Source organism: Vulpes vulpes, chromosome 5 (genome assembly GCF_048418805.1).
Source record: "Vulpes vulpes isolate BD-2025 chromosome 5, VulVul3, whole genome shotgun sequence".
In the NCBI taxonomy this organism is placed as follows: domain Eukaryota; kingdom Metazoa; phylum Chordata; class Mammalia; order Carnivora; family Canidae; genus Vulpes; species Vulpes vulpes.
In genome coordinates this window covers 68,739,152-68,761,482 of record NC_132784.1, presented here as the reverse complement: position 1 = coordinate 68,761,482, position 22,331 = coordinate 68,739,152, and the positions used below count along the sequence as shown (strand labels likewise).

The following is a 22,331-nucleotide window of genomic DNA, read 5'->3' as shown; positions in this document are numbered from 1 at the left end:
ACCTGGAACAGATTGTGGCTGGAAAAGGATTGGTTCAGGGCCGGCTGGAAAGCAGCGAACCATCGCCAGAGCTGCGAGGAGCAGTTCGGTAGCCCCAGCACAAAGGAGGACAAGACGACTGGCTGGGGTGGCCGGCCATGTGCTGCGACTCCAGGTTTAATGAAGAGTAATGAGGAAAGCAGTGGGGGAACCAGGAAATCCCAAACAACAGGGAAAGTTGAGGGAAGACACCGGGAAGCCCCTGCAAACACAGACCATCTGCAGCCTGGCGGCTGGGCCGACTTACGTCTCAGGAGGATTCGCCAGCGTGCAGCTCCGACAGCTCTATCCAGATGCCGTGGGAAATGGCCCTGATAACTCAGGCGGAGGCGTGGCAGGGAGCAGATGGAGGGGGCTGTCCTGCACACAAGAGGGACACACAGCTGGGGACAAGCACCTGCACCGTAAGACAGCGTCTTCCTTGGGGAGCAGCTCACGGGCAGAAGTGAGTGCAAGCAACAGCGACTTACAGGGTCTGCGCCGGGTGTTTGCGAGGATAGGAGGGCCCAGCTCGGGCCAGCCCTGGAGGTCGGAGGGCATGTGGGGCTGGATGGAAGCCACATGGACTCCCGTGGTCATGCACAGCAGTCCCATGGGAAGCAGCCAACATCCTTGGACTTGGAGGGGCGGGAAAGCTCGGTGGCCCTTGCTGATTTCAAGAGGAGGACACACGCTGCTCCACTGGACCAGCTGGACTGCACACGCTTCTGTCACTTTTCCAGAACCAAAACCCCATCACCTGGTGACTTTGACCATAGAGGCCGCATGATGTATCGGAAGATGCAGAGCCCTGGCCCTGCCATCGCCCTGGTCAGGGACAGGCCTCAGCTTTCCCTTCTGTTGATCAAAGGAGCTGGTCCACACCATGGCGACGTTCCTACCTGTCTTAACATCCTTAACTTCAGCTGGAGCTCCCAAAATTTTCCCCCTCCGCTGTGTCTGTCTGTCCCTCCCCACATGGTACACTGGCTTTGCTGCAGGACTTAGGAGTAGCTGGGGTGCTTCTGGAGTCCTTGCATGGTTGACAGCACACCAGTCTTGGCTAGAGTCAACAAAACCACTGATATTTAGAGTTCACTTTCCAGACTGTGTCGATTTGAGATGAGGAGCTTTAATCAAATCTTTCCCAGGAAATAGAAGCTGGTGTGGGGCCCCAGGTCTGTGTCACCAGAGCTCCTGAGTCCTCGCTGCTTATTGAGAAGTCCTCGGAGAAGACGGGGACTGAATGAGCCTTTCCCAACCCAGAACAAAGCTTGAAGGCCACTTGATTTATCGGAAAGTCTTAGCGCCTAGATTGTGGTCATCTGCCCATGTCTTCTCATTTATAACCTCCTCACCTTCCCTGCACCTGCCTCTGGCTGTCCATTAGGAAGCTTCTGACTGCAAAGAACAGAAACCCACTCACAGTGGCGGAGGCGGAGGCAGCAAGCCTGAAGGAGGGCACGTCTAGGGTCTGCTCCATGGCTCAGCAGTGGCTCCACAAGCCACTTGGCCTCTCCCCCATGGCTGCAAGACAGTGGCCACAGCTCCAGGTACCATGCCCTCAGAACTCAATAGGGGAAGGAGAGACCCTAGGAAGCCCCCTCCCCCCGTCTAAATCTCTCCCACAAGTAAAATCTTTCCCAGAGGGCCCTGGAGACTTGCCTTCGAGTTTCCTGGGCCTAACCCATGTCCTATGACCATCCATAACTGCAGGGGAGGCTGAGAAAGCAAGTCTCTGAGTCTTTCTGCCTCTGCAGTGGGAGGTGACAGGGGAAGCACCAGGAGCTGGGTGTGTGACAGGGACCCAGCTCTCCCAGAAGTGGTGGCTTTTGAAGTGGGCTTTGACAGATGAATAGGAGTTTGGCATATAGCACGCATCCATAGTGTGTTCCAGGTCGAAGTACGGTCTGAGCCCAAGAGCAGCACCCCTCTGCCGTACCCCAGAAGACCACCTCATCTGGCAGATGGCCCCTTAGTGGAAATGGGAATTGGAAAGTATGGCACTTACCTAACTAAACACACTGTTTGGTGACACACGTGTTCCTGCACTGACTCTTCGATGCTGGGCCTCCTTACCTTTGGCTCTGCTCGAAAGGAGGGGCGTGTTTCTTTGTGTTTCAGGAAGGATTCTCCCTGCGATCTTTCTGAATCTTTCTAGGGCATCTGGTAGATGACCTCATTTCTAAAAAGTGTTTTCCTTGGGTCTTTTCTGAAGCTCAGATGTTGTGTCAAACTAGGTACCCGTGTGCAGCAATGCAAGTATTGCTTGTGTAGGAGGATTAAGACATTTCCTCGCTTTTATGATACGCAGTTGCAGGGGAGTTATTTTGAGGCACTCACATAACACATATTAGTGTCAAGTGTCTTTAGAACACCAGGAACGTGACTTTAGAACCTGTGGCCCAAGGACCAAACCTGGCCCACTGCCTCTTGGCGTCAATAAAGTTTTATTGGAACACAGCCCCACGCATTCATTTACATACTGTAAACTTATGCAGCAGAGCCACAAGTATCGCAGAGTAAGGAGCTGCAGCAGGACCCACATAGCCCGCAAAGCTTGAAATATTTACTCTCTGGCCCTTTACAGAAAGAGTTTGACAACCCCTGATCTAAAATGTTTGCAGAGCCCCTTTTGAAGGACTTCACCAGGTGCCCCACATGAAAATGTGTCTACTTCGTGCTCTGAGCAACTTTCAGAACTGCCCGTTTGGTGAAGGCGACCTCTTGTACAGCATTAGCACCAGGAACAGAAACTATATTCTGTGGGAAGAGGCAGCGATCAAGGGGTGGGCGGTCACAATGGCCAGACCCTACCCTCCAGCTGGGGCCTGGCCAGGGTTTCTCATGACCTCTCACCTTAGAGGGCGGTGACATCGGTGGGCTAGGAGGGCTCTGTGGGGTTTCAGGGTGAGCCCCCAAGGCCTGTACCCAGCCGCATCCGGCCCCCTCTCCAAAGCCAGGAGCACCAGGTGATGCCTGCGTGCAGTCTGGCTCTCACGAAAGGACACAGCTTCCAGTGTTACAGCTTGAACCACAGCCGCTGCTCCCCGAGAGACTGGGGAACGGTCTGCCCCACTACCCACTCAGCGTGGTCTTCCTGGGTGAGTTTCAAGACCAACAGATGGGGGAGGCCTAGCCTCTCGCTGCTATTACTGCAGGAAGAAAAGTCACAGACAGCCCCTTTCCACACTCCTAGCAAAATGTCAAGCAGTTATACTGTTCCTCTGATTTTTTGCTTTTTTTCTTTTTTTTTTAAAGAAGATTCTGTTCAGTGGATGCCTGGGTAGCTCAGTGGTTGAGCATCTGCCTTTGGCTCAGGATGTGATCCCGGGGTCCTGGGATCGAGTCCCACATTGGGCTCCCCACAGGGAGCCTGCTTCTCCCTCTGCCTGCATCTCTGCTTCTCTCTGTGTGTGTCTCATGAATAAGTAAATAAAATCTTTTTTAGAAAAGAGAGAATATTCAGTTCAGGATCAAAGGCAAAGGTTTACAAGTTGGACCTGCCACTGGCTGAGCCATGTGGCCCTGGGCAGACCTTCCCCACAGGCTTCATAGACTGTCCAACGTGAATGACCCCACCAGCCTGGAGGGCCAGGAGGATGGCAGGGGGAAGCCATGGGAGAAGATTTCGTGGTGCTGTGGGTGCCGTGCCTTTCTGCACACAGTGACCCTTCTTCCCATCTTGCCCAGGTCCAGCCCAGTTTTAAAACTTGAGAGGCCCCCTGTGTCCTGTGCAGCCCATCTGCATCGCAGATCATATGTGAGAGTCCCTGGTTCAGGCTTCATCCTGAATCAGTAAGCGTCAGTCGAGAACCTACTGGAATGTTCCAATTTTCCATCTTACAGACAGGAAAACCCAAGCCCAGTGTGGGTGAGTCCTGTCCAAGGTCCCACTTCCAACTCTGGCCAGAGCCAACACTACAAAGTGGGCCTTCTCCAGCTAAAAGCTCCGTGAGCAGACCAGGGCCTGCTCTGGAGACGCTCAGATGCTACTGGGAGACTCAGACAGTAAGCAAATGTGCAAACAAATCATAAATTCAAATACAGTGAGGAACTGGAAGAAAATAAAGCAGAAGAAAGGGCTGAGAATTGGGACATGGAGGGCATCTCTGAGCAGCGGCAGAGGCCCCTCTGCATCAGTGAGCTCAGGGACTGGCTCATGCAGACCTACAGCAGCATCCTGGGAGAGCCCAGGCAGTGCAAGGGCACTGTGGTAGCTGAGGTTGGCCTGCTGGAGGAAGAGAAGACAGCCCTGTGGCTGGAACAAGTCGAATGAGGAGATGGGGCTTGGGTCAGCTCACAGAGGGTCTCAGCCATGGTGGGGAGCTTGGATTTTCATCCCCAGTTCTAATGGGAAGCTGTTGTATTTTGACTGGCAGATGTGATCCAATTTAATATTTTTATAATAAAGGGTGAATTCAGGAGAGACTCTTCAGCAAGCTTTTGTGGTCCTCAGATGAAAAGTGACGGGGCCTCCGAAGTGGGGGAGGCTGTGGATAGATGTGCGGATGCTGGCTCTGTCTCGGGACTCCAGCTGAGGGCACTTGCAGGCCGGCTGGGGAGACGATGGATGGCGCCAGGATGACGCCTCCCTTTGGGGCTGGCCCCTTGGTGTTCCGCGCCCCGTTGGCACAAGTACCGAGGTTTTCTCCTCTGTTCCTGGAGCTGGGAACACCGTTTCCCACGGCGCCTCGAGGGCCCCTCCTGTGACCCTCCGTGAGCCGTGGCTCACAATGGGAGCACCCCAGGGGCTCCTGCTAACTCCGAAAGCAGAGCGGGGTGCCCAGGCGTCGGTCCCTCGTGGGCCTCCCTTCTGCTTACGGCTCCGGCGTCAGGTCCAGGTGCACAGGAGACCGAGCAGACACTACTTCCTGCTTTGCCCACACAGGCACGTCCTGCTGTACATAAGTGCAGGTGCAGGACGTTCCGTCAAGTGGCAGGAAACGCTGGGGCACCCGACCGGTGTCACCAGGGGTGCTTTGCCTGGGGCCGCACTGCAGATGCTCGGTGTCCACGCTGCTTATTCACAGTGGCAGCCGAGTCTTCCAACCCCGCCGCGCCCTGCGCCAGGGACCTCTCCAAACCTCTGCCCACACCCTGTGAGGTCCTGCAGCCGCGCTGGAGCTCTGTGTCCTGTGGGCGAGGGTTTTTGGTGAGGCCGGGGGTCCCCCCCCACCCCGAGCCTTTCCTGCTCCAAGGCGGCCGGCTTCCCTTTCAGACCTCACATCCTTTGCTCTCCGCGGGGAGCGATGCTCACCTCCCGCCGCGATTTCGAACGCATCCCGGCCGTGTCTTTGTCTCCTCCACCAGCCACCGCTGGCAGGTAACACGCCTGTAGTACTTAGGAAATGCTTTTGCGTGATTTATTACAAAGTAATGAGACAATTTAATTTGAATCAAGTTCTTTGCACATTATTGCTTCTATTAGGAAAACCGTGTATTGCTTATCACGTTAGCGGTGAGGAGGAGCACCAGGCAGGGTGTCGTCACAATTGCCGACCCGAGACGCGGACCCACCTGTCAGAGCGCGCCTCTGCTGAGTGGGCGAGCGGGCTCCGGGGGCCAGAGCCCGCATCCTCACGGGTGCGCCGTGAGATGACGCTGCCGCCCTGCCCGGGAGCAAGATGGGCTCCCCCGAGCCAGGAGCGGCGTCATTTGTGAATGAATTGCCCACACCCCGACTTCCTGCACAGCTTGTGTCTCCGAACACCAAGATGGCAGTGAACGCAGGGCTGCATCTCGCCCGGGACGTGGCGGCCTCCCGCCTGTGTAGGGTGGGGCGGGGGCAGGAGGACCACACCGATCACCCAGTACTTCCCCACCAGGAAGCAGGAAGCAGGATACAGGGAGTGGCAGCGTGTGTAGACAGGGCTGGGAGGCTGCAGCTCAGCAGCCAGTGACAGATGACACAGGGGAACCCTGCCCCTCCCTGCTTGCTCACGGCTGCCAGGCTTCCCAAGGATGAGGCCGGGCCCTGCCCCGGCCGCCCGTGGAGTGGCCCTCTGTGCCGCCCTACAGCCAGCACCGCCGCAGCGATCTGGGCCGCCTGCCCACGCCTGGCATCTCTGCCCAGCTGGGACACCTGTTGAGGCCACCGGCACCCCCCTCAGAGAAGCCTCGTCCTTCCTGATTGGCAGAGCCCGGAAATTTCTAGGACAGCCGCTGTCATTTCCGATCCCTGGAGGTCCCTCTTTCTAATAGTGTCCCAGTTCCTGCCTGCGTTAGCCTGTCACCGGAATGCGTTCACCAGGAGAGTGACCGAGACGAGGCTTCTCTCAGGCTTGCGTTTTGCTGCCCTGGGGAGGGCGGGGACCCCCCCCCCACCACCACCACCACCACCACCACTGCTTCTTAGGATAAACGCACCAGCCTCCCTAACGGGAGTCCTCCAGGGAGGGGCCCCCAGGCTCCGCCGCCCCCGCCCCCAGCGACCCCCGCCCAGACCCACCCCTGTATGCACGGCCCATGTTCCATGGACCTCGCCAGGGAAAAGCTCTGCAATGATCTGGGGAATTTTGCCTTTGAACCCACGTGCCTATGAGTAGCTCCCTGCGGTAATTCCCCCGAGGCTCCTGCGAGTTCTTGCCCTTGGCCGCGTACCCAAAAATTCTTTCAAGCTGAGAAGATCCGACTTGCCCTTGGTTTTTTGCATGCAATGATATGTTTGTGGATACAAAATTTAGTGAGTAATGAGGCTGACCCCACGTTAGATTTCAGAGACAATTAAGCATACACCGGTTTGCATGTGGCTGTTTGCTCTTCAGATTTCACAGCCCGGGGATTTTGTTTTCCAGGTCACAGGCATGTCTCTGGGACCCCACAAAGCTTTGAAGCCACTGGGGGCTGGGTTGTAGAGCCTGATGGCCTCGATGTCCCCACTGCCTCCCACCTCCCCCACCCCCCACCCCAGCAGTTCTATAACCCCAAAGGGGGTCAACCTGTCGGATTCAAGGCACCTCCCTGCGTCTGCGCGTGTGCCTCTCCTGCTAACTCTGGGCATAGCACCCTCCCCATGTTGGTGCCTCATCTGGCATCTGGCTCGTGCCATGGTGCCAGGCATCTTGTCCACCTGTGTACCACCTTACCTGCACACTGGTGGCTTGGGACAGTTGTCACCAGCAGCAGCAGACATTGTGTGAATTGTTTCCATGGAACGTGGTTGTTGGACAAAGTTCCTGCCACGTGTGCGAGTCAACCCTGGGTCGTTGAGTGAGATTCCAGCCTGGCTAGTAGAAGCAGGTGCAACTGTTGTGTTCTGTCATCTTAGCCTGCTTGGGTGACTCGGAGCAGGGATGTCCTGGGCCTGCACCCCAGCCTCTTACCTCCCAGCTGCGTCCCCTAGACCTTGCCCTGGGTGAGCTGAGACCAGGGCCCTGTGTGATCGGCCCCTCTGGCTTCTCTGATATGCCTCAGAACCTTTATCTTGTGGTTCCACCTCCTTCTGGAATGTTCTCCTCTTGCTCTTACCTCTCCAGCCTCCTGACCCATTCACTCCTGCTCCTGCATCAGCCCTTCTCCTACAGGAAGCCCCCCCAGCCCCCTTCTGGTTCTCACAGCACCGTATCCAGCACTCGTGTGACTCTCGGAATAGTACTTGGCTTCCCACTTGCCCAGTGTAAGGTTTTCCCAAGGTTCCTGTATCAAATGACCATGGGCTGAGAATACAGAAGTGCGTTATTCCCAGTTCTGGAGGCTTGAGGTCTGAGCACAAGATGTCAGCAGGGCTGCGTCCCTCCAAGGGCTCCAGGAAGGGTCCTTGCCCAGCTCTTCCAGCTTCCACTGTTTGCTGGAAATCCATGGTGTGCATTGGTGTACAGCCCCGTCCCTCTAGTCTCTGCCTCTGTCTTCACCTGGCTTCTCTGACCCAGGTGCCTCTATGCCCCCAAATCTCCTTCTCTTTTCTCAGATGAGGACCAGTCATTGGTTTTAGGGCCCTCACTAAATCCAGGGTGATATCATCTTGAGATCCTTAACTAAACACATCTGCAAAGGCCCTGTTTCCAAACAAGGGCACATGCCCAGGTCCAGGGAGTTACAACTTGAGCTCATCTTCGGTGGGGCCACCATTCAACACACCACACCTGACAACTCCATCAGGGCCAGACTGGGCCTGGTTTGATCTCTGCAAAGTGCCAAGTAACTAGTCCATTCTCTGGCACTCAGTAGGTATTCAGTGTGCTAAGGCTGCATTAATGTGCTAATGAACATAGCTTAGCCACTGGTCCCAGCCGCCCCTGAACTTCAGCCCTACACCAAAACCCAGTCCCAGTGGAGCAAGGGAGAGATGCAGCTATTTGACTTAACGGTCCCATGCTAGTCCAGATCCGGAGAGCTCCAGGTGAAGCCATCTAGTCTACCTCAACGGTCCTTGTGTTCAAGGTTAAAATGCCCACTATGATCCTTCCCATGTGAGACAGGGCAGACAGAGCCAGCCCAGGGCCCTGCATGCTCACACATCTTTGTCACTCCAGGCTCGGCTTCCTGTGGCTCTACGTCTATACCTCCTCCAGGATCAGGCCCCGCTGCCACGGGAGCTTGTTCAGAACTAATGAATCCTAAATGCCAATGGTCATCACTGGTACCTGCTACCTCCTAGACCAGCTAAACAGCAGCCTTCCCTGTAGGCCCATTGTGGGACCCTGCTGGGAGAAAGGGGACCTTGGGCCTTAGTTAAAAGCCACTTGATGCCTGGACACCTATGGTGCTGTGAGGCAGGGCCAGGAGTGTGTTCAGGCCTGCCAGTGGGATGGGGTCTCTGGGGCCCTCTGTGCGAGCCCTGATTTCCATGATCCTCTTGTCTCGTTCCAAGTGCACTGAGTAAACCCTTTACTGTGGTGTGCATTGGGACTGTTGGGTGAATGGGAACATGGAAACCTCAATCATGTGGCTCCCGGGAGAGTTTCAACACGAAGCCATCTCCCAGTGTTGATGTGGTTCTGTATGGACACCTCTCACATTCTCTGAGAAAGCCAATGGCCTGTATTCCATCTTTGCATGCACTTAGGAAAGGTTGCCTGACCCTTCAAGGCACTTTACTTCCACCTCTGCCAAAATAACCATAATAAATATAGGGTTCTATGATGGCCATCATGTGACTAGTATCCTCTGTGATTGCACTGTGTACAACCTGCACAGCTGTACGGGTGGGGCTAGGTGCCTGCCCCCTTTGCCTTCCACAGCTCCTGCTACAGGAAACTGGCAAAGAAGGGTACATTTTGTATTCATTGAAGAGCCTTCCCACCCTACTCAGAAAACACATTTGAAGACAGCACAGCTAGATTATGTTTTTTTGGTTTAGCCAACACACCCAAGTAGAATCTTACCAAGAACAGACACTGTGCCTGTTCACTTAGGGAGCATCAGAGAGGAACAAGGCATTGATGTTTGCTCCCAAGGGCTGCATAGTTGACAGGTTAGTGGGTGAGAAGAAGGACCAGGCTTGGGCCAGGCTCAAAGGCATCCTCGAGGAGAGAATGTGTGACATTGACCATCACTGGGAGGGTTTAGGACGGCTTCCGCCCCGTGCGGGAGCCTGTGAGGTAAGCAGTGTTGGGGAGGGCATGGCAGGCAGAGGGGACACAGAGCATAAGGCAGTGAGGTGTGAAGGGTCTGTGTGTGAGTGCTTGGTGAGAGACATGATATGTCTCAATGATAGAGCGTTTCAGGAGTGAAAACGAGCCAGGGGCCCCTGCAGGAAGGCTGTGGTCCAGGCCAGGGGGCAGATGCAAAGCAGGGGTGCAGTGTAGTCAGCAGGGCTGGGCTGCTGGTTTCACCAGACTGTGTCCCCAGACCCAGGTGGTGTTGGCCTCTGGGTCCACACCAAGGTCAGCCACCTGGGGCCCGCATGGGCTCTGGGGCAGTGTCCCCGTGAAGGCAGCTGCCAGTACGTTTGGGGTGCATCTGGGGAGCAGGTCTGCTGATGCACGGCCAGGCCGGCCAGTGGAGGCTGGGTGGCCTCTGTTTTCTGGGGCTTCGGCACAGCTCCCGAGGCATCTTGCACAGGCCCCATCTGCATACCGCAGCTTCCGCATGTGGCCACAGACATCATCCTGAGGCAGCTTTTAGATTCATAAACCAGGATAAGGAGCCCTCTGAGAGTTTCTCATCTCCAGGCAGGTTCCTCCTTAGGACCCGGGGGTGGAAATGCCCAGTCTGATTCGTGGGGGTAGAGGGAACGCTGTACGGTTGTACCATTCAGAGGAAACTAGACGTGAACTGTTCTAAGGGAACGATGCTTCCATTCAGAGCTCCCACTGCTTTTCACGGTTTGCTACAAAGACTGTACACTTCTAGCAGCCTGGGACTTCCCTTCCAGTTGCATCTCGGGCTGCCTGGGCGCTCCACCACGCCGAGCTGCTCCTGCCCTCTGGGTATGACCCAGGATCCGGGGATTGTCCCAGTTGGAGGCTTATTCACTCAAGACTCTTCAATGTTCCTTTGCCCACCTGCACTGACGCACCCAAGATCCACCCCTATCTTGTGTTCACACCCGTTCTGCAGCAGCCTACAGACGTGATGGGTGTGTGGCCCTTGGCTGGGTACTGTGGGTGTCGGCTGTCCAGTACCCAAATCTCCTGGGGGATTGAGGCGCCATAACAGGGGCCTTATCTCAGTGGCTCCTCAAAATGCCTATGAGTCAAATATTACTGCCACCACTTTGCAGGCAGGACAGGCTCTGAGCCGCTAAGCTGATAAATGCCTGGGTTGGGATTCAAACCCGGGTCTGTCTGTGAATAAAAATAAGACAGGGTCACGATGAGCAGGAGCTGGGGGCTATTTAGATCCTGAAGTAAAGCAGGACAGAAGTGATAGGAGTCCTTCTTCATATCAGAGACTAAAGGGGTTTAATGCTTGCTCAGCAAGCAGAACAGAGCCACACGTTTTAGGGGCAAGACGGTTGCGGCCATAAGTGGGAGTCAGAAAGTTCATTGAATGAGGAATCGCTGAGAAGACTCCGAGGGCTCGGAGAGGGGCTCCGTCTTTAGGCCCGGAGGGGGTCCCTGGGAGGAGGAGGGACAACAGTGACCCTGCTCAGGAGGATTGTGTTACCAACACATGCTGCACCCCTGGGCCACGGCGGGTTATTTCATTAACTCTTTCTCAGCCCACAGGGCATGTTTTGCTCTTAATCCCATTTTGCAGAGCAGGACACTGAAGCTGTGAAGCTCAGAGTGACCTGAGCCAGAGCATAGCTGGGGCTTGAGCTGAGTTGTGTATGATACCAGTGCTGCCCCTCACCCACCACAGCAGACCGTCCCTGTGCGGTCACTGGGGTAGCCAACAAGTGTTGCACTGGCCCTAACAAGGTCCCCCATCGCGGGGTGAGGGGGGACGGCTGGGAAGAAATGTATGGTCTTCTGTGAGGCACACATAGCCCGAGGCAGCATTTGGTCCTGCCAGCAGAGTTGGCCCACAGTAGGGCCGCCGCCTAAACTGCAAGACAGGTTCGCCTCAGAGCTGGGCAGAGGCAGGCGTCGAGGGCCACCTGTGTCCCCAGGGGAGGTATGGCTGAGGACTCGCAGGGCCGGCACCGTCTTTCCCGGGCTTCTGGGGGCTGCTTGCCAGCAGCTCCTCATGCAGAGGGAAGTGTAGGGCCAATGCGGTGGCTGGGCGGCCCAGGCCTTGGTGAGCCTTTCCCTGGAGAAGCGGGTCACAGAGCTTGCACCTGCCTGGCACCTGAGGTAGCCACCGGGCCACATTGAGGAGCTCAGCGAGAAGTGAGGCGGGTGGGAAGGCAGGACATGTCTGTGCCTTGGTTGCGGGACACCAGGGAGACAGAAGGGCAGCTGGGCCTGGCAGAGGGTCTGCTTACCACGGAGCCTGCACTCATGCCGGGTTCTCCTGCCTTGACTCCTGTGGTTTCCTGGGTCCTAGCTAAGCCCCAGCCTGCTGCCATATCTGATGGCAACTGATGGCTCCCTGGGGTCCCCCGGGCACCCCCCCCCCCCCCCGCACCATCGTGGGTATTGCCCATCTGACCTCACAGTTACCCTGGGAGGCCCATGGCTTCTTCTCATTGCCTTGTAACATGAGGGCAAAGTTCAGAGGCTTAGGGAGCCCCATCATCTATGAAAGGCCAGGCCAACTGTGTGACCCTGCCCATGGGCTCCCAGGGCCCTGGACTCCCGGCTCTGCATCAGCTGGGCTTCAGGGGCTGAGCCAGGGGGCTCATAGTCACGGCCCTGCTCCCAAAGCTGAGGTTCTCTGTGCCCAGGGTAGGAGGCAGAGTAAGAGCACAGGAACAGAACCCCTCCTCTAGTATGAGACCCTAGGCCAGTCATCCTGAGTTGCATGGTCTGTCAGTGTGAAAGTAAGTGTCTGCAGGATACCAGCCCTTTTTTGGAAGGCAGGGTCACCCTGGCAAGTTCTGTTGCAAGCTTGTCCGATGCAAGGGCAGGAGCTCAGGAGTGTCTCAGGACATGTGTGCATTCCCCAGCTGTGTGCCTCAGCCCCTCTGAAGTTCCCCTGCCTCATCTATGCAATGGGAAGCTCTCGGCAGCCCATCACTCCTCCGACCAAGCACTCCTACCTCCCGGGCCACCTGATCTGGGTTGGCTGAGCTGCTCCCAGTGGTCTGCATGCTGGGGCCCCTGCTTCCTGCCAGCCCTGAATCCAGTGCTGGACAAAGCTGACCTTCACTTGTCTGTGACTCTGAGCCTGTCAGCACGCTGCTCCCACTGTTTGCAGTCTTCCCCCCAGAGATAGGGGCCTGCTGGACTCTTCAGGACCTCTGGCATGCAGCCCTTCCATGGCCAGCCCCTTAGGACCCTGGAGAAAGCCTCTCCATGTTGCCTCCGCCCCTCCTCCTTCCCTGCACTGTGGGCCTAGCATTGCAGCTGCTGACTTACTTCCGGGGCAGCAGAGTCCTGGGGGGAATGCAGCCCCTGGAAGGTGGAGCGGGGGACCACTGTTTAGCCCAGGCTGTGTGGCCCACCAGGAAGTTCACTTCCGTCCCGCGCCCCCGGGCGCTGCCGGGGGTGGACAATCATGTGGCTAAGTGCCCTTACTGTAAATGATGGGAGGCTTTGGCAGCTGAAGCAAAGTTGGAGCTTTCGGGTTTCTTTCCTTTAAAAAAAAAAAAATGCCGTGCCAAGAGGCAGGCGGTGTGGCTTTAGGTCGTCTCTCAAAGGAGGAAGCCCATGAGCCCTGTTCTCCCCATCCCCACAACTCATCGTCCCCTAAAGGAGGCCGTGCCATCAGTGGCTTCGGTGTCGCTGGAGTGACCTGCCTCCTCCCGCTAGGAGCCCCCACCCATCGGCAGCGCCCCGGCCGCCCCCTCCGCCAGCCTGCGGTTTCTCTGTGCGGGATGACGCCGAGCAGCTGCCGCCGTGGCATTGTGGGCTCCTTGGTGATTGTGGGGACACCACATTCATTCGGACCGAGAGGGAGGGGTCGCTGCGTCTCGGCACCGGCTCGTGCGGAGAGCAAATAGAATTTGATTTTTGAAAACCCCTTCAGGAAGAAGAAGAAGAAAAAAAAAAAAAAAACCTGCTGCCTCATTTCTCCTCTGGCTGATTTCAGCTCCCCTGGAAGATGCATCGGCCTGGACGCCCTAGCGCCACTGCCCTCGCTGCCTCCGGGCCACTTACTTTCTTTGCCTTTGGGTGCCCGGAGCCAGCCCGCGCTGCCATGGCTCGGCGGCCTCCCCACCATGCCTGACTCCTTCCTCCCGCTCGCTCGGCTCCGCTCCGGCTCTGCCTCTGCCTGCCCCCCCTCCGAGCCCCATTGTGCCGTGCCCGCCTATCCCGTTAGCCGGCCCCCCAGCTGCCTCCGCTCCTCCTGCGCCCTGTGCCGCTCAGTTTCCTCCATGCTGCCTGGATCCGGCGAGCTGGGTGATTAATTGGCTATGATGATGAACGTCCCCGGCGGAGGATCAGCCACGGTGATGATGACGGGTTACAATAATGGTCGCTATCCCCGGAATTCTCTCTACAGTGACTGCATCATCGAGGAGAAGACGGTGGTCCTGCAGAAGAAGGACAATGAGGGTTTTGGATTCGTGCTCCGAGGGGCAAAAGGTAAGAGCAGCTGCTCCCAGCCTGGGTGCATTCCCATGTTGTGTGAGTGTGTGAGTGTGTGTGTGTGAGTGTGTGTGTGTGCACACCGTATGAAAATTCTCCCCGGCTCAGAAAGAAGCCTTCTTCCTGGGGGCACTTGGTTGCTAGACAACCGTGTTCTTTAACATTCTCCCTTACTCAGAAAACATCGGGGCTTCCTTTAGGAATATTTTCAATTTTCTGTGCACAATATTGCTCTGAACGAGCTCTTGCTTGCTCGCTCTCCCTTCTTCCCTCCCCCCACCCTTTTAAGGAAAAAAAAAAACATGGGTTTAATCTTATATTTTGTGGTTTCATTCAGCCCAACGGTGGCTGGATTTGGTGCTCCTGGGCTCAGATATCCAAAATTACCCAGCGCTGAGTTTCGGATATCTAGAAACTGCCCCATTCTGGGAGTGGGCTTCGGCTCCAAGTGCGGCAGGCGTCTGTGTGTGCCCGCCCCTAAGGTGACTTTGCAAAGGAAATGTGGCAAGATGGTCCCCCTCTGTCGTGGACTCTACCGTCAGCATACACGCCATGTGGCCTGGGGTGGGGGGCTCTGGGGATGCATTCCATGGCAGGGTACCCCCCACTAGCCCTTCACTTGGGGGCTTCCCTTTCAAAAGAAAACAAAATGGCATCAGCTCCCCGTGAGAGGAGACATCTGTCCACCGCGTGTGTGGGTAAGCCATGTGGAAGTTTCATCTGAGAGCCTCTGGGCTGCGCCAGGGTCCAGCACCTGTTCTGGGAAAGGCCTCCTTCCCCGGGTGGCAGCCCCACACGCCCAAAGCTCTGGCTGCCCGGAAGCAGCCTGTCCAGAGAGTGAAAGAAAAGACGAATCTGTCCCCGTGTGTGAGTGTGTGTGTGTGTGTCCATGACTGAGTGATATTGTGTCCCCTCTCCCTGCTGGGGTCATCCTCATCTTCTCACCCACCCACTCACCCCCGGCTGCTCATAACTACCCAGGGAAGTCCATCTCTTGCCCTGGAATTTTGCTCAGCAGCTCTGTGGGGCCCAGAAACCAAGGCTCACTCTGCTGAGGAGCAGGGGCCCAGCCTTCCCGTGGGTGCTGGCCGCAGAGTGGTCACAGAGAGCCAGGCTCCCTGTAGAAAGAATTCATAAGCAGTTTCCAAATCCACAGCCACCCACTGGGTCAGCATTATGATCCGTCCAGGCTCCAAGTTGAATTCCCTTGGTTGCGAGTCTACGTAGATATAAATTTGGCAAATGGTTTGGTGTGGTGTTTCTGTAGCTCTGTGTGGTTATGGGGGGGAACTTTTCCATTTTTAGAACTGAAAATGTTTAGTCACTGATGCTTTTAAAGAAAATGACAGGCATGTACATATAGACATGTACAGCAGGGCACATTGTTCGGTGTTTTCAACAGAAAGGCCAAGAGATGTGGTGGCACCAAAATGCAGTTTGCTTCGTTGCTCAAGTTGGTGTTGACCCATGACTGTGAGTGTCAAGGCCCTCCAGTGGGGGACATGCACACCCCTTTCTCTCAGGCTCCCATGAGGGGCCAGGGCTGTCAACCTGAAACATCACTCAGGCTTGTACTGAGGCATTCCTTGTCTTCCCAGCGGATACACCCATCGAAGAATTCACGCCAACGCCGGCGTTCCCAGCCCTGCAGTACCTGGAGTCCGTGGATGAAGGAGGGGTGGCATGGCAAGCCGGACTGAGGACTGGAGACTTCCTGATTGAGGTAGGGACACAGGTGTTTGTATCTTTCTGCTTGGGGAGAGCGCCGGCTCTCTTAGGATTGGGGCCCATGGTGTTGGCAGCATGGCCATTGGGCCAGATCTAGAAGTACTTGTAGAGACTGCCGTGGACTCATGTTGACTGGTTATTTTCTGGTCCATCCATTGTGGGTGCCATTTCCTTTGGGCCTGTGTGTTTGGACTGTCTTTAAGGCCTTGGCTATAACTCTGTGGAGGGTGGAAATGTTTGTGGAAGTTGGCCATTGGTCTTGAAGGAGAAGGTAGAAGGAAGATACACATGGTTGCTATGATGTTGGGGATGCTCATGGATCTATGTATGCTCCAGTTGTAGCTGTACGAATACACACCACGAGGGCCCATTGCCCATTCTTGTGCCCTAAGGGCAGGATGGGGAGTGCTGTGCTGTGACTCTTGCGTGCCTGAGGTCTGTAACTTTAGTGGCTGAGAGATCGTTGATTTCAAGTTGCAGCAACTAGCCTGTCAGATGATGGCCTTCAAAGACCAGGGAGCATGAGCAAGAGGGGTAACTGCCACGAAAAGGAAATTTTTAAATTCAGATGCTTGGACAACAAGCTTTTGCTAGTAGGTAAAAGGAGGGAACATTCTCTTCATTTAAAGAGTCTCACTAGACAAGAGTGCCTATGGTTTGAGGGCTCTTGCTGGAGTTAGCACCTTGCTGTGTGTGTGAGGTGTCCGAGTTGCCAGTACATCTGAGCTCCTTGCCTTTTGCGGGTTTAGGTGTTACTTTCAATCTTGTTGTGCAAAGGAATGTGTTACTCTTTGGAAATATAAAGAATAAAAGAGTATGTTGTACCTTGGGAAAATTATTTCTAAGGGGTTGGGTTCACTTCAGTGGCCCTCCTTGGGAGTTCACATTTCTTGAAAAACCATTCCTCGGTGCTAACCCTGACCCCTGTCTCATCCACACTGGAAATCCACATGCAAGTGGAAGGGGTGGATACCAGGCCTAGTATCCTGACACCAGGTGGCCTGACACCAGGCCAGCCAGACACTTGCTTGTTGTACAGGGGAGACCCAGACCATGGCGAGATGGCCACTAAGAGCAGTTCTCCTCATTATGCCTGAGCTTTCTGGGGTGCTTCCAAGCTCAGGTTTGCTCCTGATCTCCTTAGTACTTCTCAAAGCTGGTGGACTGAAGGAAGTCCAGAAGGAAAGATTCTGTGGAGGAGAGAGAGCCAAGGAAAATGGAGAAGGTGCTTTACCTTCTTCCAGGTATCTTGGGTTGGTCTCATTTTATTTGCTGAAAGATGTATTTAAATTATTGACCAATCAGAACCTAGCTTGGATGAGACCTTGGGTGCATATCCAGAATGGTGGAGACCGGATCCTGCTGTGCTCTCATGGGTTAACTCGATTTGTAACCTCACAAAAATGCAGAGACTGGTTGAATCATCATCTGTAGGATGTAGTTGTGATGTAAGTCTCCTCACCGTGTGTGTGTGTGTGTGTGTGTGCGTGCGCGCACGCGTGTGCGTGTGTGTGTGTGTGTGTGACAGAGAGACCCAGAAACAGAGGCTCCAATAGGTTGACACAGCCAGTGCTGGTTCTTGGTTTTAAATAATAAATGAAGGCTGCAGATACAAGCGTGTGCCCCGTTGTTAGGCTCATTGGACTGCTTCCTTGATAAACTAGTCAATAAAGGAAACGTGGGAGCGCCTCAGAGCATGTGCAGGGCCCATCCCTTTCAGGGTGAAGCAGAGCTGCACCTGGTTGGCCGACGCATCTGCAGCGTGTGCCTGGCCTGGGTGGAGAAGGCAAGGACCTGGTCAGATTGAAGCCTCCGTGGAAGTTGGGGCATGAAGGGTTTCTGCAGTTCTGTTGTCAAAGCCCTTCCTTGGACATTCTTTTAACCTCTGATAAGGACATTATTTGCCATTTTGAAATAGGTTTATATTCTAGATGATCTCTGAATTCCAAGATTCTAGGAATGACTGGCCCTATGGTGCATTAATGTTTGTTGGTGTTATTATGTCACAAGGACCTGAAGGAGGAGTAAGCCCTCCACAGCACCAGGGCCTACTCACTGAGGGTCATATGCTAATGGGAGACCAGGGGGTCTTACTGAGGGTCATAGAGCTAATGGGAGACCAGGGGGTCTTAGGGTTATATGCTAATGGGAGACCAGGGGGTCTTACTAAGGGTCATATGCTAATGGAAGACCAGGGGGTCTTACTGAGGGTCATATGCTAATGGAAGACCAGGGTCTTACTAAGGGTCATATGCTAGTGGGGTACCAGGGGGTCTTACTAAGAGTCATATGCTAATAGGGGGACCAGGAGGTCTTACTGAGGGTCATATGCTAATGGAGGACCAAGGGGTCTTACTAAGGGTCATATGTTAAGGGGGGACCAGGAGGTCTTACTAAGGGTCATATGCTAATGGAGGGACCAGGAGGCTTAATGAGGGTCATATATTAATGGGAGACCAGGAGATCTTACTGAGGGTCATATGCTAATGGGGGTCCAGAGGGTCTTCTGAGGGTCATATGCTAATGGAAGACCAGGGTATCTTACTAAGGGTCATATGCTAATGGGGGGGGGACTGGAGGGTCTTCTGAGGGTCATATGGTAATGGAAGGATCAGGGGGCTGGACTCTTGGAAACTTGCCCCCACCCAGTGCATTTTCAACGCTACTCATGGGACTCAGAAAGTCTCCTTTAGGTGGTGGATTAAAAAGACTGAGAATATCCATTGAGGTGTTTTCCTAGCCACTGGATTTCACCCCTGGAATGGTAAAATCACTTACAGCCTTATAGGTACGAGCGTTTTCCAACAGTTTTCTACATTTTCCATTGAAAGGCTTCAACCTTGGAGGGATCATTCTAAATGAACTTGTATGTCTCAGGTGAATCTTGATTTTGGCCAGAAGCCCTTCCTAGAGTCAATAGGGTTTCTGAGCCTTGGTGATGCTCAGGGTCCCATGTGCGAGGATTGCGAGTGGGGGCAAATTGTCCTTCTTGCCCCATATTCCCCTGGGTCAGCTTCTTTATCTCTCTGCTCTTGAAAGGGAACTCATGGCATGTCAGTTGTTTATATTCTCTTTAAAAACACATGCCGCAGTTTGAATGTGGAGACCAAGGGGCAACTTTTGATAGGAATGTTCCCTCTTCAAAGTCCCAAGCATCTGCAGAACTTCCTTCTTCCTTCTTGGACTCGGTCATCTTGCTGGCATCACCAGTGCCTGTCATGAAGAGTTTCCTATTGTGTGTGCTTTTCTTGGGTGATTATCCTCCAGAATTTATGTCCCTTCTTCCTTAGCATTTGGGAGGAATTTGCTCCATTGTCACTGGGACTGTTTCTTTGCTGACCATGCCCTCCACCCTTCTGCCAAAAAGCAAAAGCTTCAAGTAGAGTTCCATGTAAAAGGCCATCATGAAACCAAGCAATACAGTGAGATATATGGGTCCTAGTGTGCCAGTGGGTTGCCAGGCAAATTCATTTCGGAAGTGGAGAAGGAGGAGTATGGGCCCCACTGAGGGGGCATTTGAATGTGAGGGATCCATAGACTATGTGTATTTATCACTGTCAGATCAGCTTGATGTGCTGGAAGCCTCTGGATTGCTGGTGCTGCTGGAGCTTTCCCAGAGAGCTTTAGGAGGCAGTGGGAGTGGGCAGGGCAGTGGAGGCGGAGTCCTTCCGGGGAGCCATGCTTGCAGAGAAATGGGTCTGGGCAGCAGTGACAGGCCAGGGAGACACAAGAGCAGGCGAGTCAGGGCAAGGTTTTCTTTCCATGCGGGTCAAATATAAGCATAGGGACTCCACCAGCCAGGAATGATAAAGGCCTGCATCCCTTTTGGTTACAATAGGAAACCCAGTTCGAGCTGGGCTTAATAAAGAGAGAAAAAAAATAAAGAGAGAAGCTTGCCAGAGAACTGAAAGCAATGCATTTAGAGATAGAAGCAGCCGTCAGGCACAGATTGTTGAAGACTTCATCTGCTTTTTCCTTGAGATTGTCTTGTCTTGGTTAGGTGTCTCCACCCCTATGAGATGGGGCAGGAGAGGCCACTTTGGTGGAGTCATAAAGAGACATAGATGGCTCACATGACAGTTTGCATGCAGTAATTAAAGGGACATAGAGGTTTGGGGATGTCCCTTTGGTGTCCTGCAAAGGACTCCCCACACTGGATGGCCGGTCAGCCGCATCCAGTCACACCTGGCTGGGCATCAGGGCCACCGGCCTTATTTCTAGAGAGACCTGGTTGCCAGCGCACACCTCTTCAGAGTCAGTGTCTCAAGGCAGGATCTTGGGAGTGTCATCTTACGACACTTGGTGATGCTGCCGGGGGTTCTGGTGTCAGGCAGGGTGATGGCTAGCTGGCCTGATCATGTTGGCTTTCTGAACCTTCTAACAAGTACATCAGCAGGTCCCGCACTCATCCTCTTCCTGCGACACCAGGGCTGCCTTCCTTCCCCAAGTTCCCCATTTGGAAACCCAAGTTTTGTTTCTTGCCTCTATCTCAAGAATTGCTCATAATACAACTAAACAGTAAACATCAAAGAGGCAAACAACATTTGTGACAAACACGACCAAGCCCCATGTCTTCATTTATAGTCACTGCGGCTGTATCTGCCAGGCACTCCACAATCCCATCTGACCCTCACCGTGAGCCCATAGCATGGCATCTGTTGTCATCCTCACATTGCAGAAGAGGAAACTGAACACAGAGATGTTCAATCACTTGCCCACAGTCACAGAGCAGATGCCTGGAGACACTGGGATTCCGACCAGGGCTGCCTCACACAATAATGCCACAGCTCAGAGATTCGTGAGAGATGCTTTGATGTGCTTGACGTATAAATGGGCAGAGTGTAAGAAGAAAAACAGATGATGAGCTGCCAATTCTTATTTTCAAATTAGCAAACGCTTTTTTTATTATTATTATTACTATATCCATCACTGGTGACAGCACTCATATGTTGCTATGTGAAAGAATAAATCGCCATAAACTTTTTAGAAGTCAATGTGACAGTATATAATAAAAGCCATCAAGCTGAATCAGGAATTTTACATCTAGGAATCCATTCTAAAAAAAAAAAAAGGAATCCATTCTAAGGTAAGGGATTGATCTAAAAACAGGCAGAGTGGAGACCATGGTGTAGCAAAAACAAAATAAGGGGATGGGGCTGTGAGGAAATTGTGAAGGGGGCATCACACATCCGTAGTGGATTTGAAAGAAAGCAGTAAAAATCACGCTTGCAAGGAGGTGCTGGTACTAATGAGAACTGATCACCTTGTATTAGGTGAAAAGGGCAGAACCGAAATTATCTGCACAATGCCATCTAAATTATACCACCTCTCCCCAAAATAGGCCTAGAAAGTAAAAAAAAAAAAAAAAGGGAAAGGAAATGTTAACCTATGGGGTGATGGGATCATGTGTGGTAATTTTCTCTTTTTTCAGACTTTTGTCTATTTCTCAGATTTTCCAGAATGACAGCATTAATTTTTTTGACAGGTATTAATTTCATAAATATAAAGTAATTCTTTAGGCAAAGCTGTCGCACACAGCTGAGTGGTGTCTCAGCCTCCCTGGCCAAGGTGTTGCTGTTTGCTTTCGGGATGAGAACACTTTCCTGGGCATTAATTATTTTCCTGGGGCCATTGCTCACCAACCTGATGCCGTGCTGGAGGCTCCTATGGTTTTTGTGATTGTTTTCTTAGCCCTGAAGTGGCCAATCTCGTTTTTGTGTTAATTCCCTAAATAGGTTTTCCCTTGCAATTAAAGCAGGCAGCAATATCCTTCATCCTTGAAAAGTGATGCTTGAGTTTGCTAATTACTTTTCCTCGTATTAAATGCTTGCACTAGTGATGGCCTACAACTGTTTTATAATCTCAGTTTGCACTGAAGTGAGGACGCTAAGAGGGATGCCCCGGTGTTTTCCTGAGAGACGGTTTGAGTATCTTATAAAATGTTTCTTTGGCTGGCACTTGAGAATGGGACTTAAAACACATAACACAGGTTCTAGCACACGTTTGCCTAAACCATTACTTTTAACTAGGCTGGAGCTATGAACAGTTGTAAAGCCTGGCAGTTACCAGCCAGCCTCCCCCAGCTCCAAAATTAATTTGTGGGAAGGAGAGGAGACAGAGTTCAGGTTAGGCCCAATTGGTGGCTTCACACGTCATTGATCAGCACATGCTTCCTGGGTCTCAGTGTCCCCATCAGCAAAATGGGGTTGTTCAGTCACCAAGATGAGCTATGTGCCATGACCTCTGGACATGTAGGCTGTTGTGAGTGATGGTCGTGTTAGTTAGGAGAAGGCCGAGGGCCAGCAGTGCTGGGCACGGAGTTGGCATTCCATCAGCATTTGCTGTTGATGATTATCCTGTGCTTCATCATCATTCATGATGCCTGAGAAGAGGGAACCAATGACTGTTAGTTGAACAATTAATAATAGTAAGTCACAGATGGCACTTGTTACCACTGCCTTTACCGCTGACTTGTTACCACTACCATCTCAAGCATGGAGCCATTGCAGAGCCCTGTGCCAAGCTCATAGAGTCGCCAAGAGTGCATTGGCCATACCTTCT

General features: G+C 53.5%; 1 protein-coding gene across 12 annotated transcripts in view; it reads left to right on the top strand.

Moving 5' to 3' along the window:
• Positions 1-22,331, top strand: part of SHANK2 (SH3 and multiple ankyrin repeat domains 2) — a 510,304-nt gene that overhangs the window by 344,991 nt on the left and 142,982 nt on the right. For all 12 annotated transcript variants that reach the window (XM_072758681.1, XM_072758678.1, XM_072758674.1 and 9 more), the window contains 2 exons: positions 13,957-14,039; positions 15,641-15,765. In XM_072758681.1, coding sequence (XP_072614782.1) covers positions 13,957-14,039; positions 15,641-15,765 — 208 coding nt within the window. The remainder of the gene's footprint in view (positions 1-13,956; positions 14,040-15,640; positions 15,766-22,331) is intronic.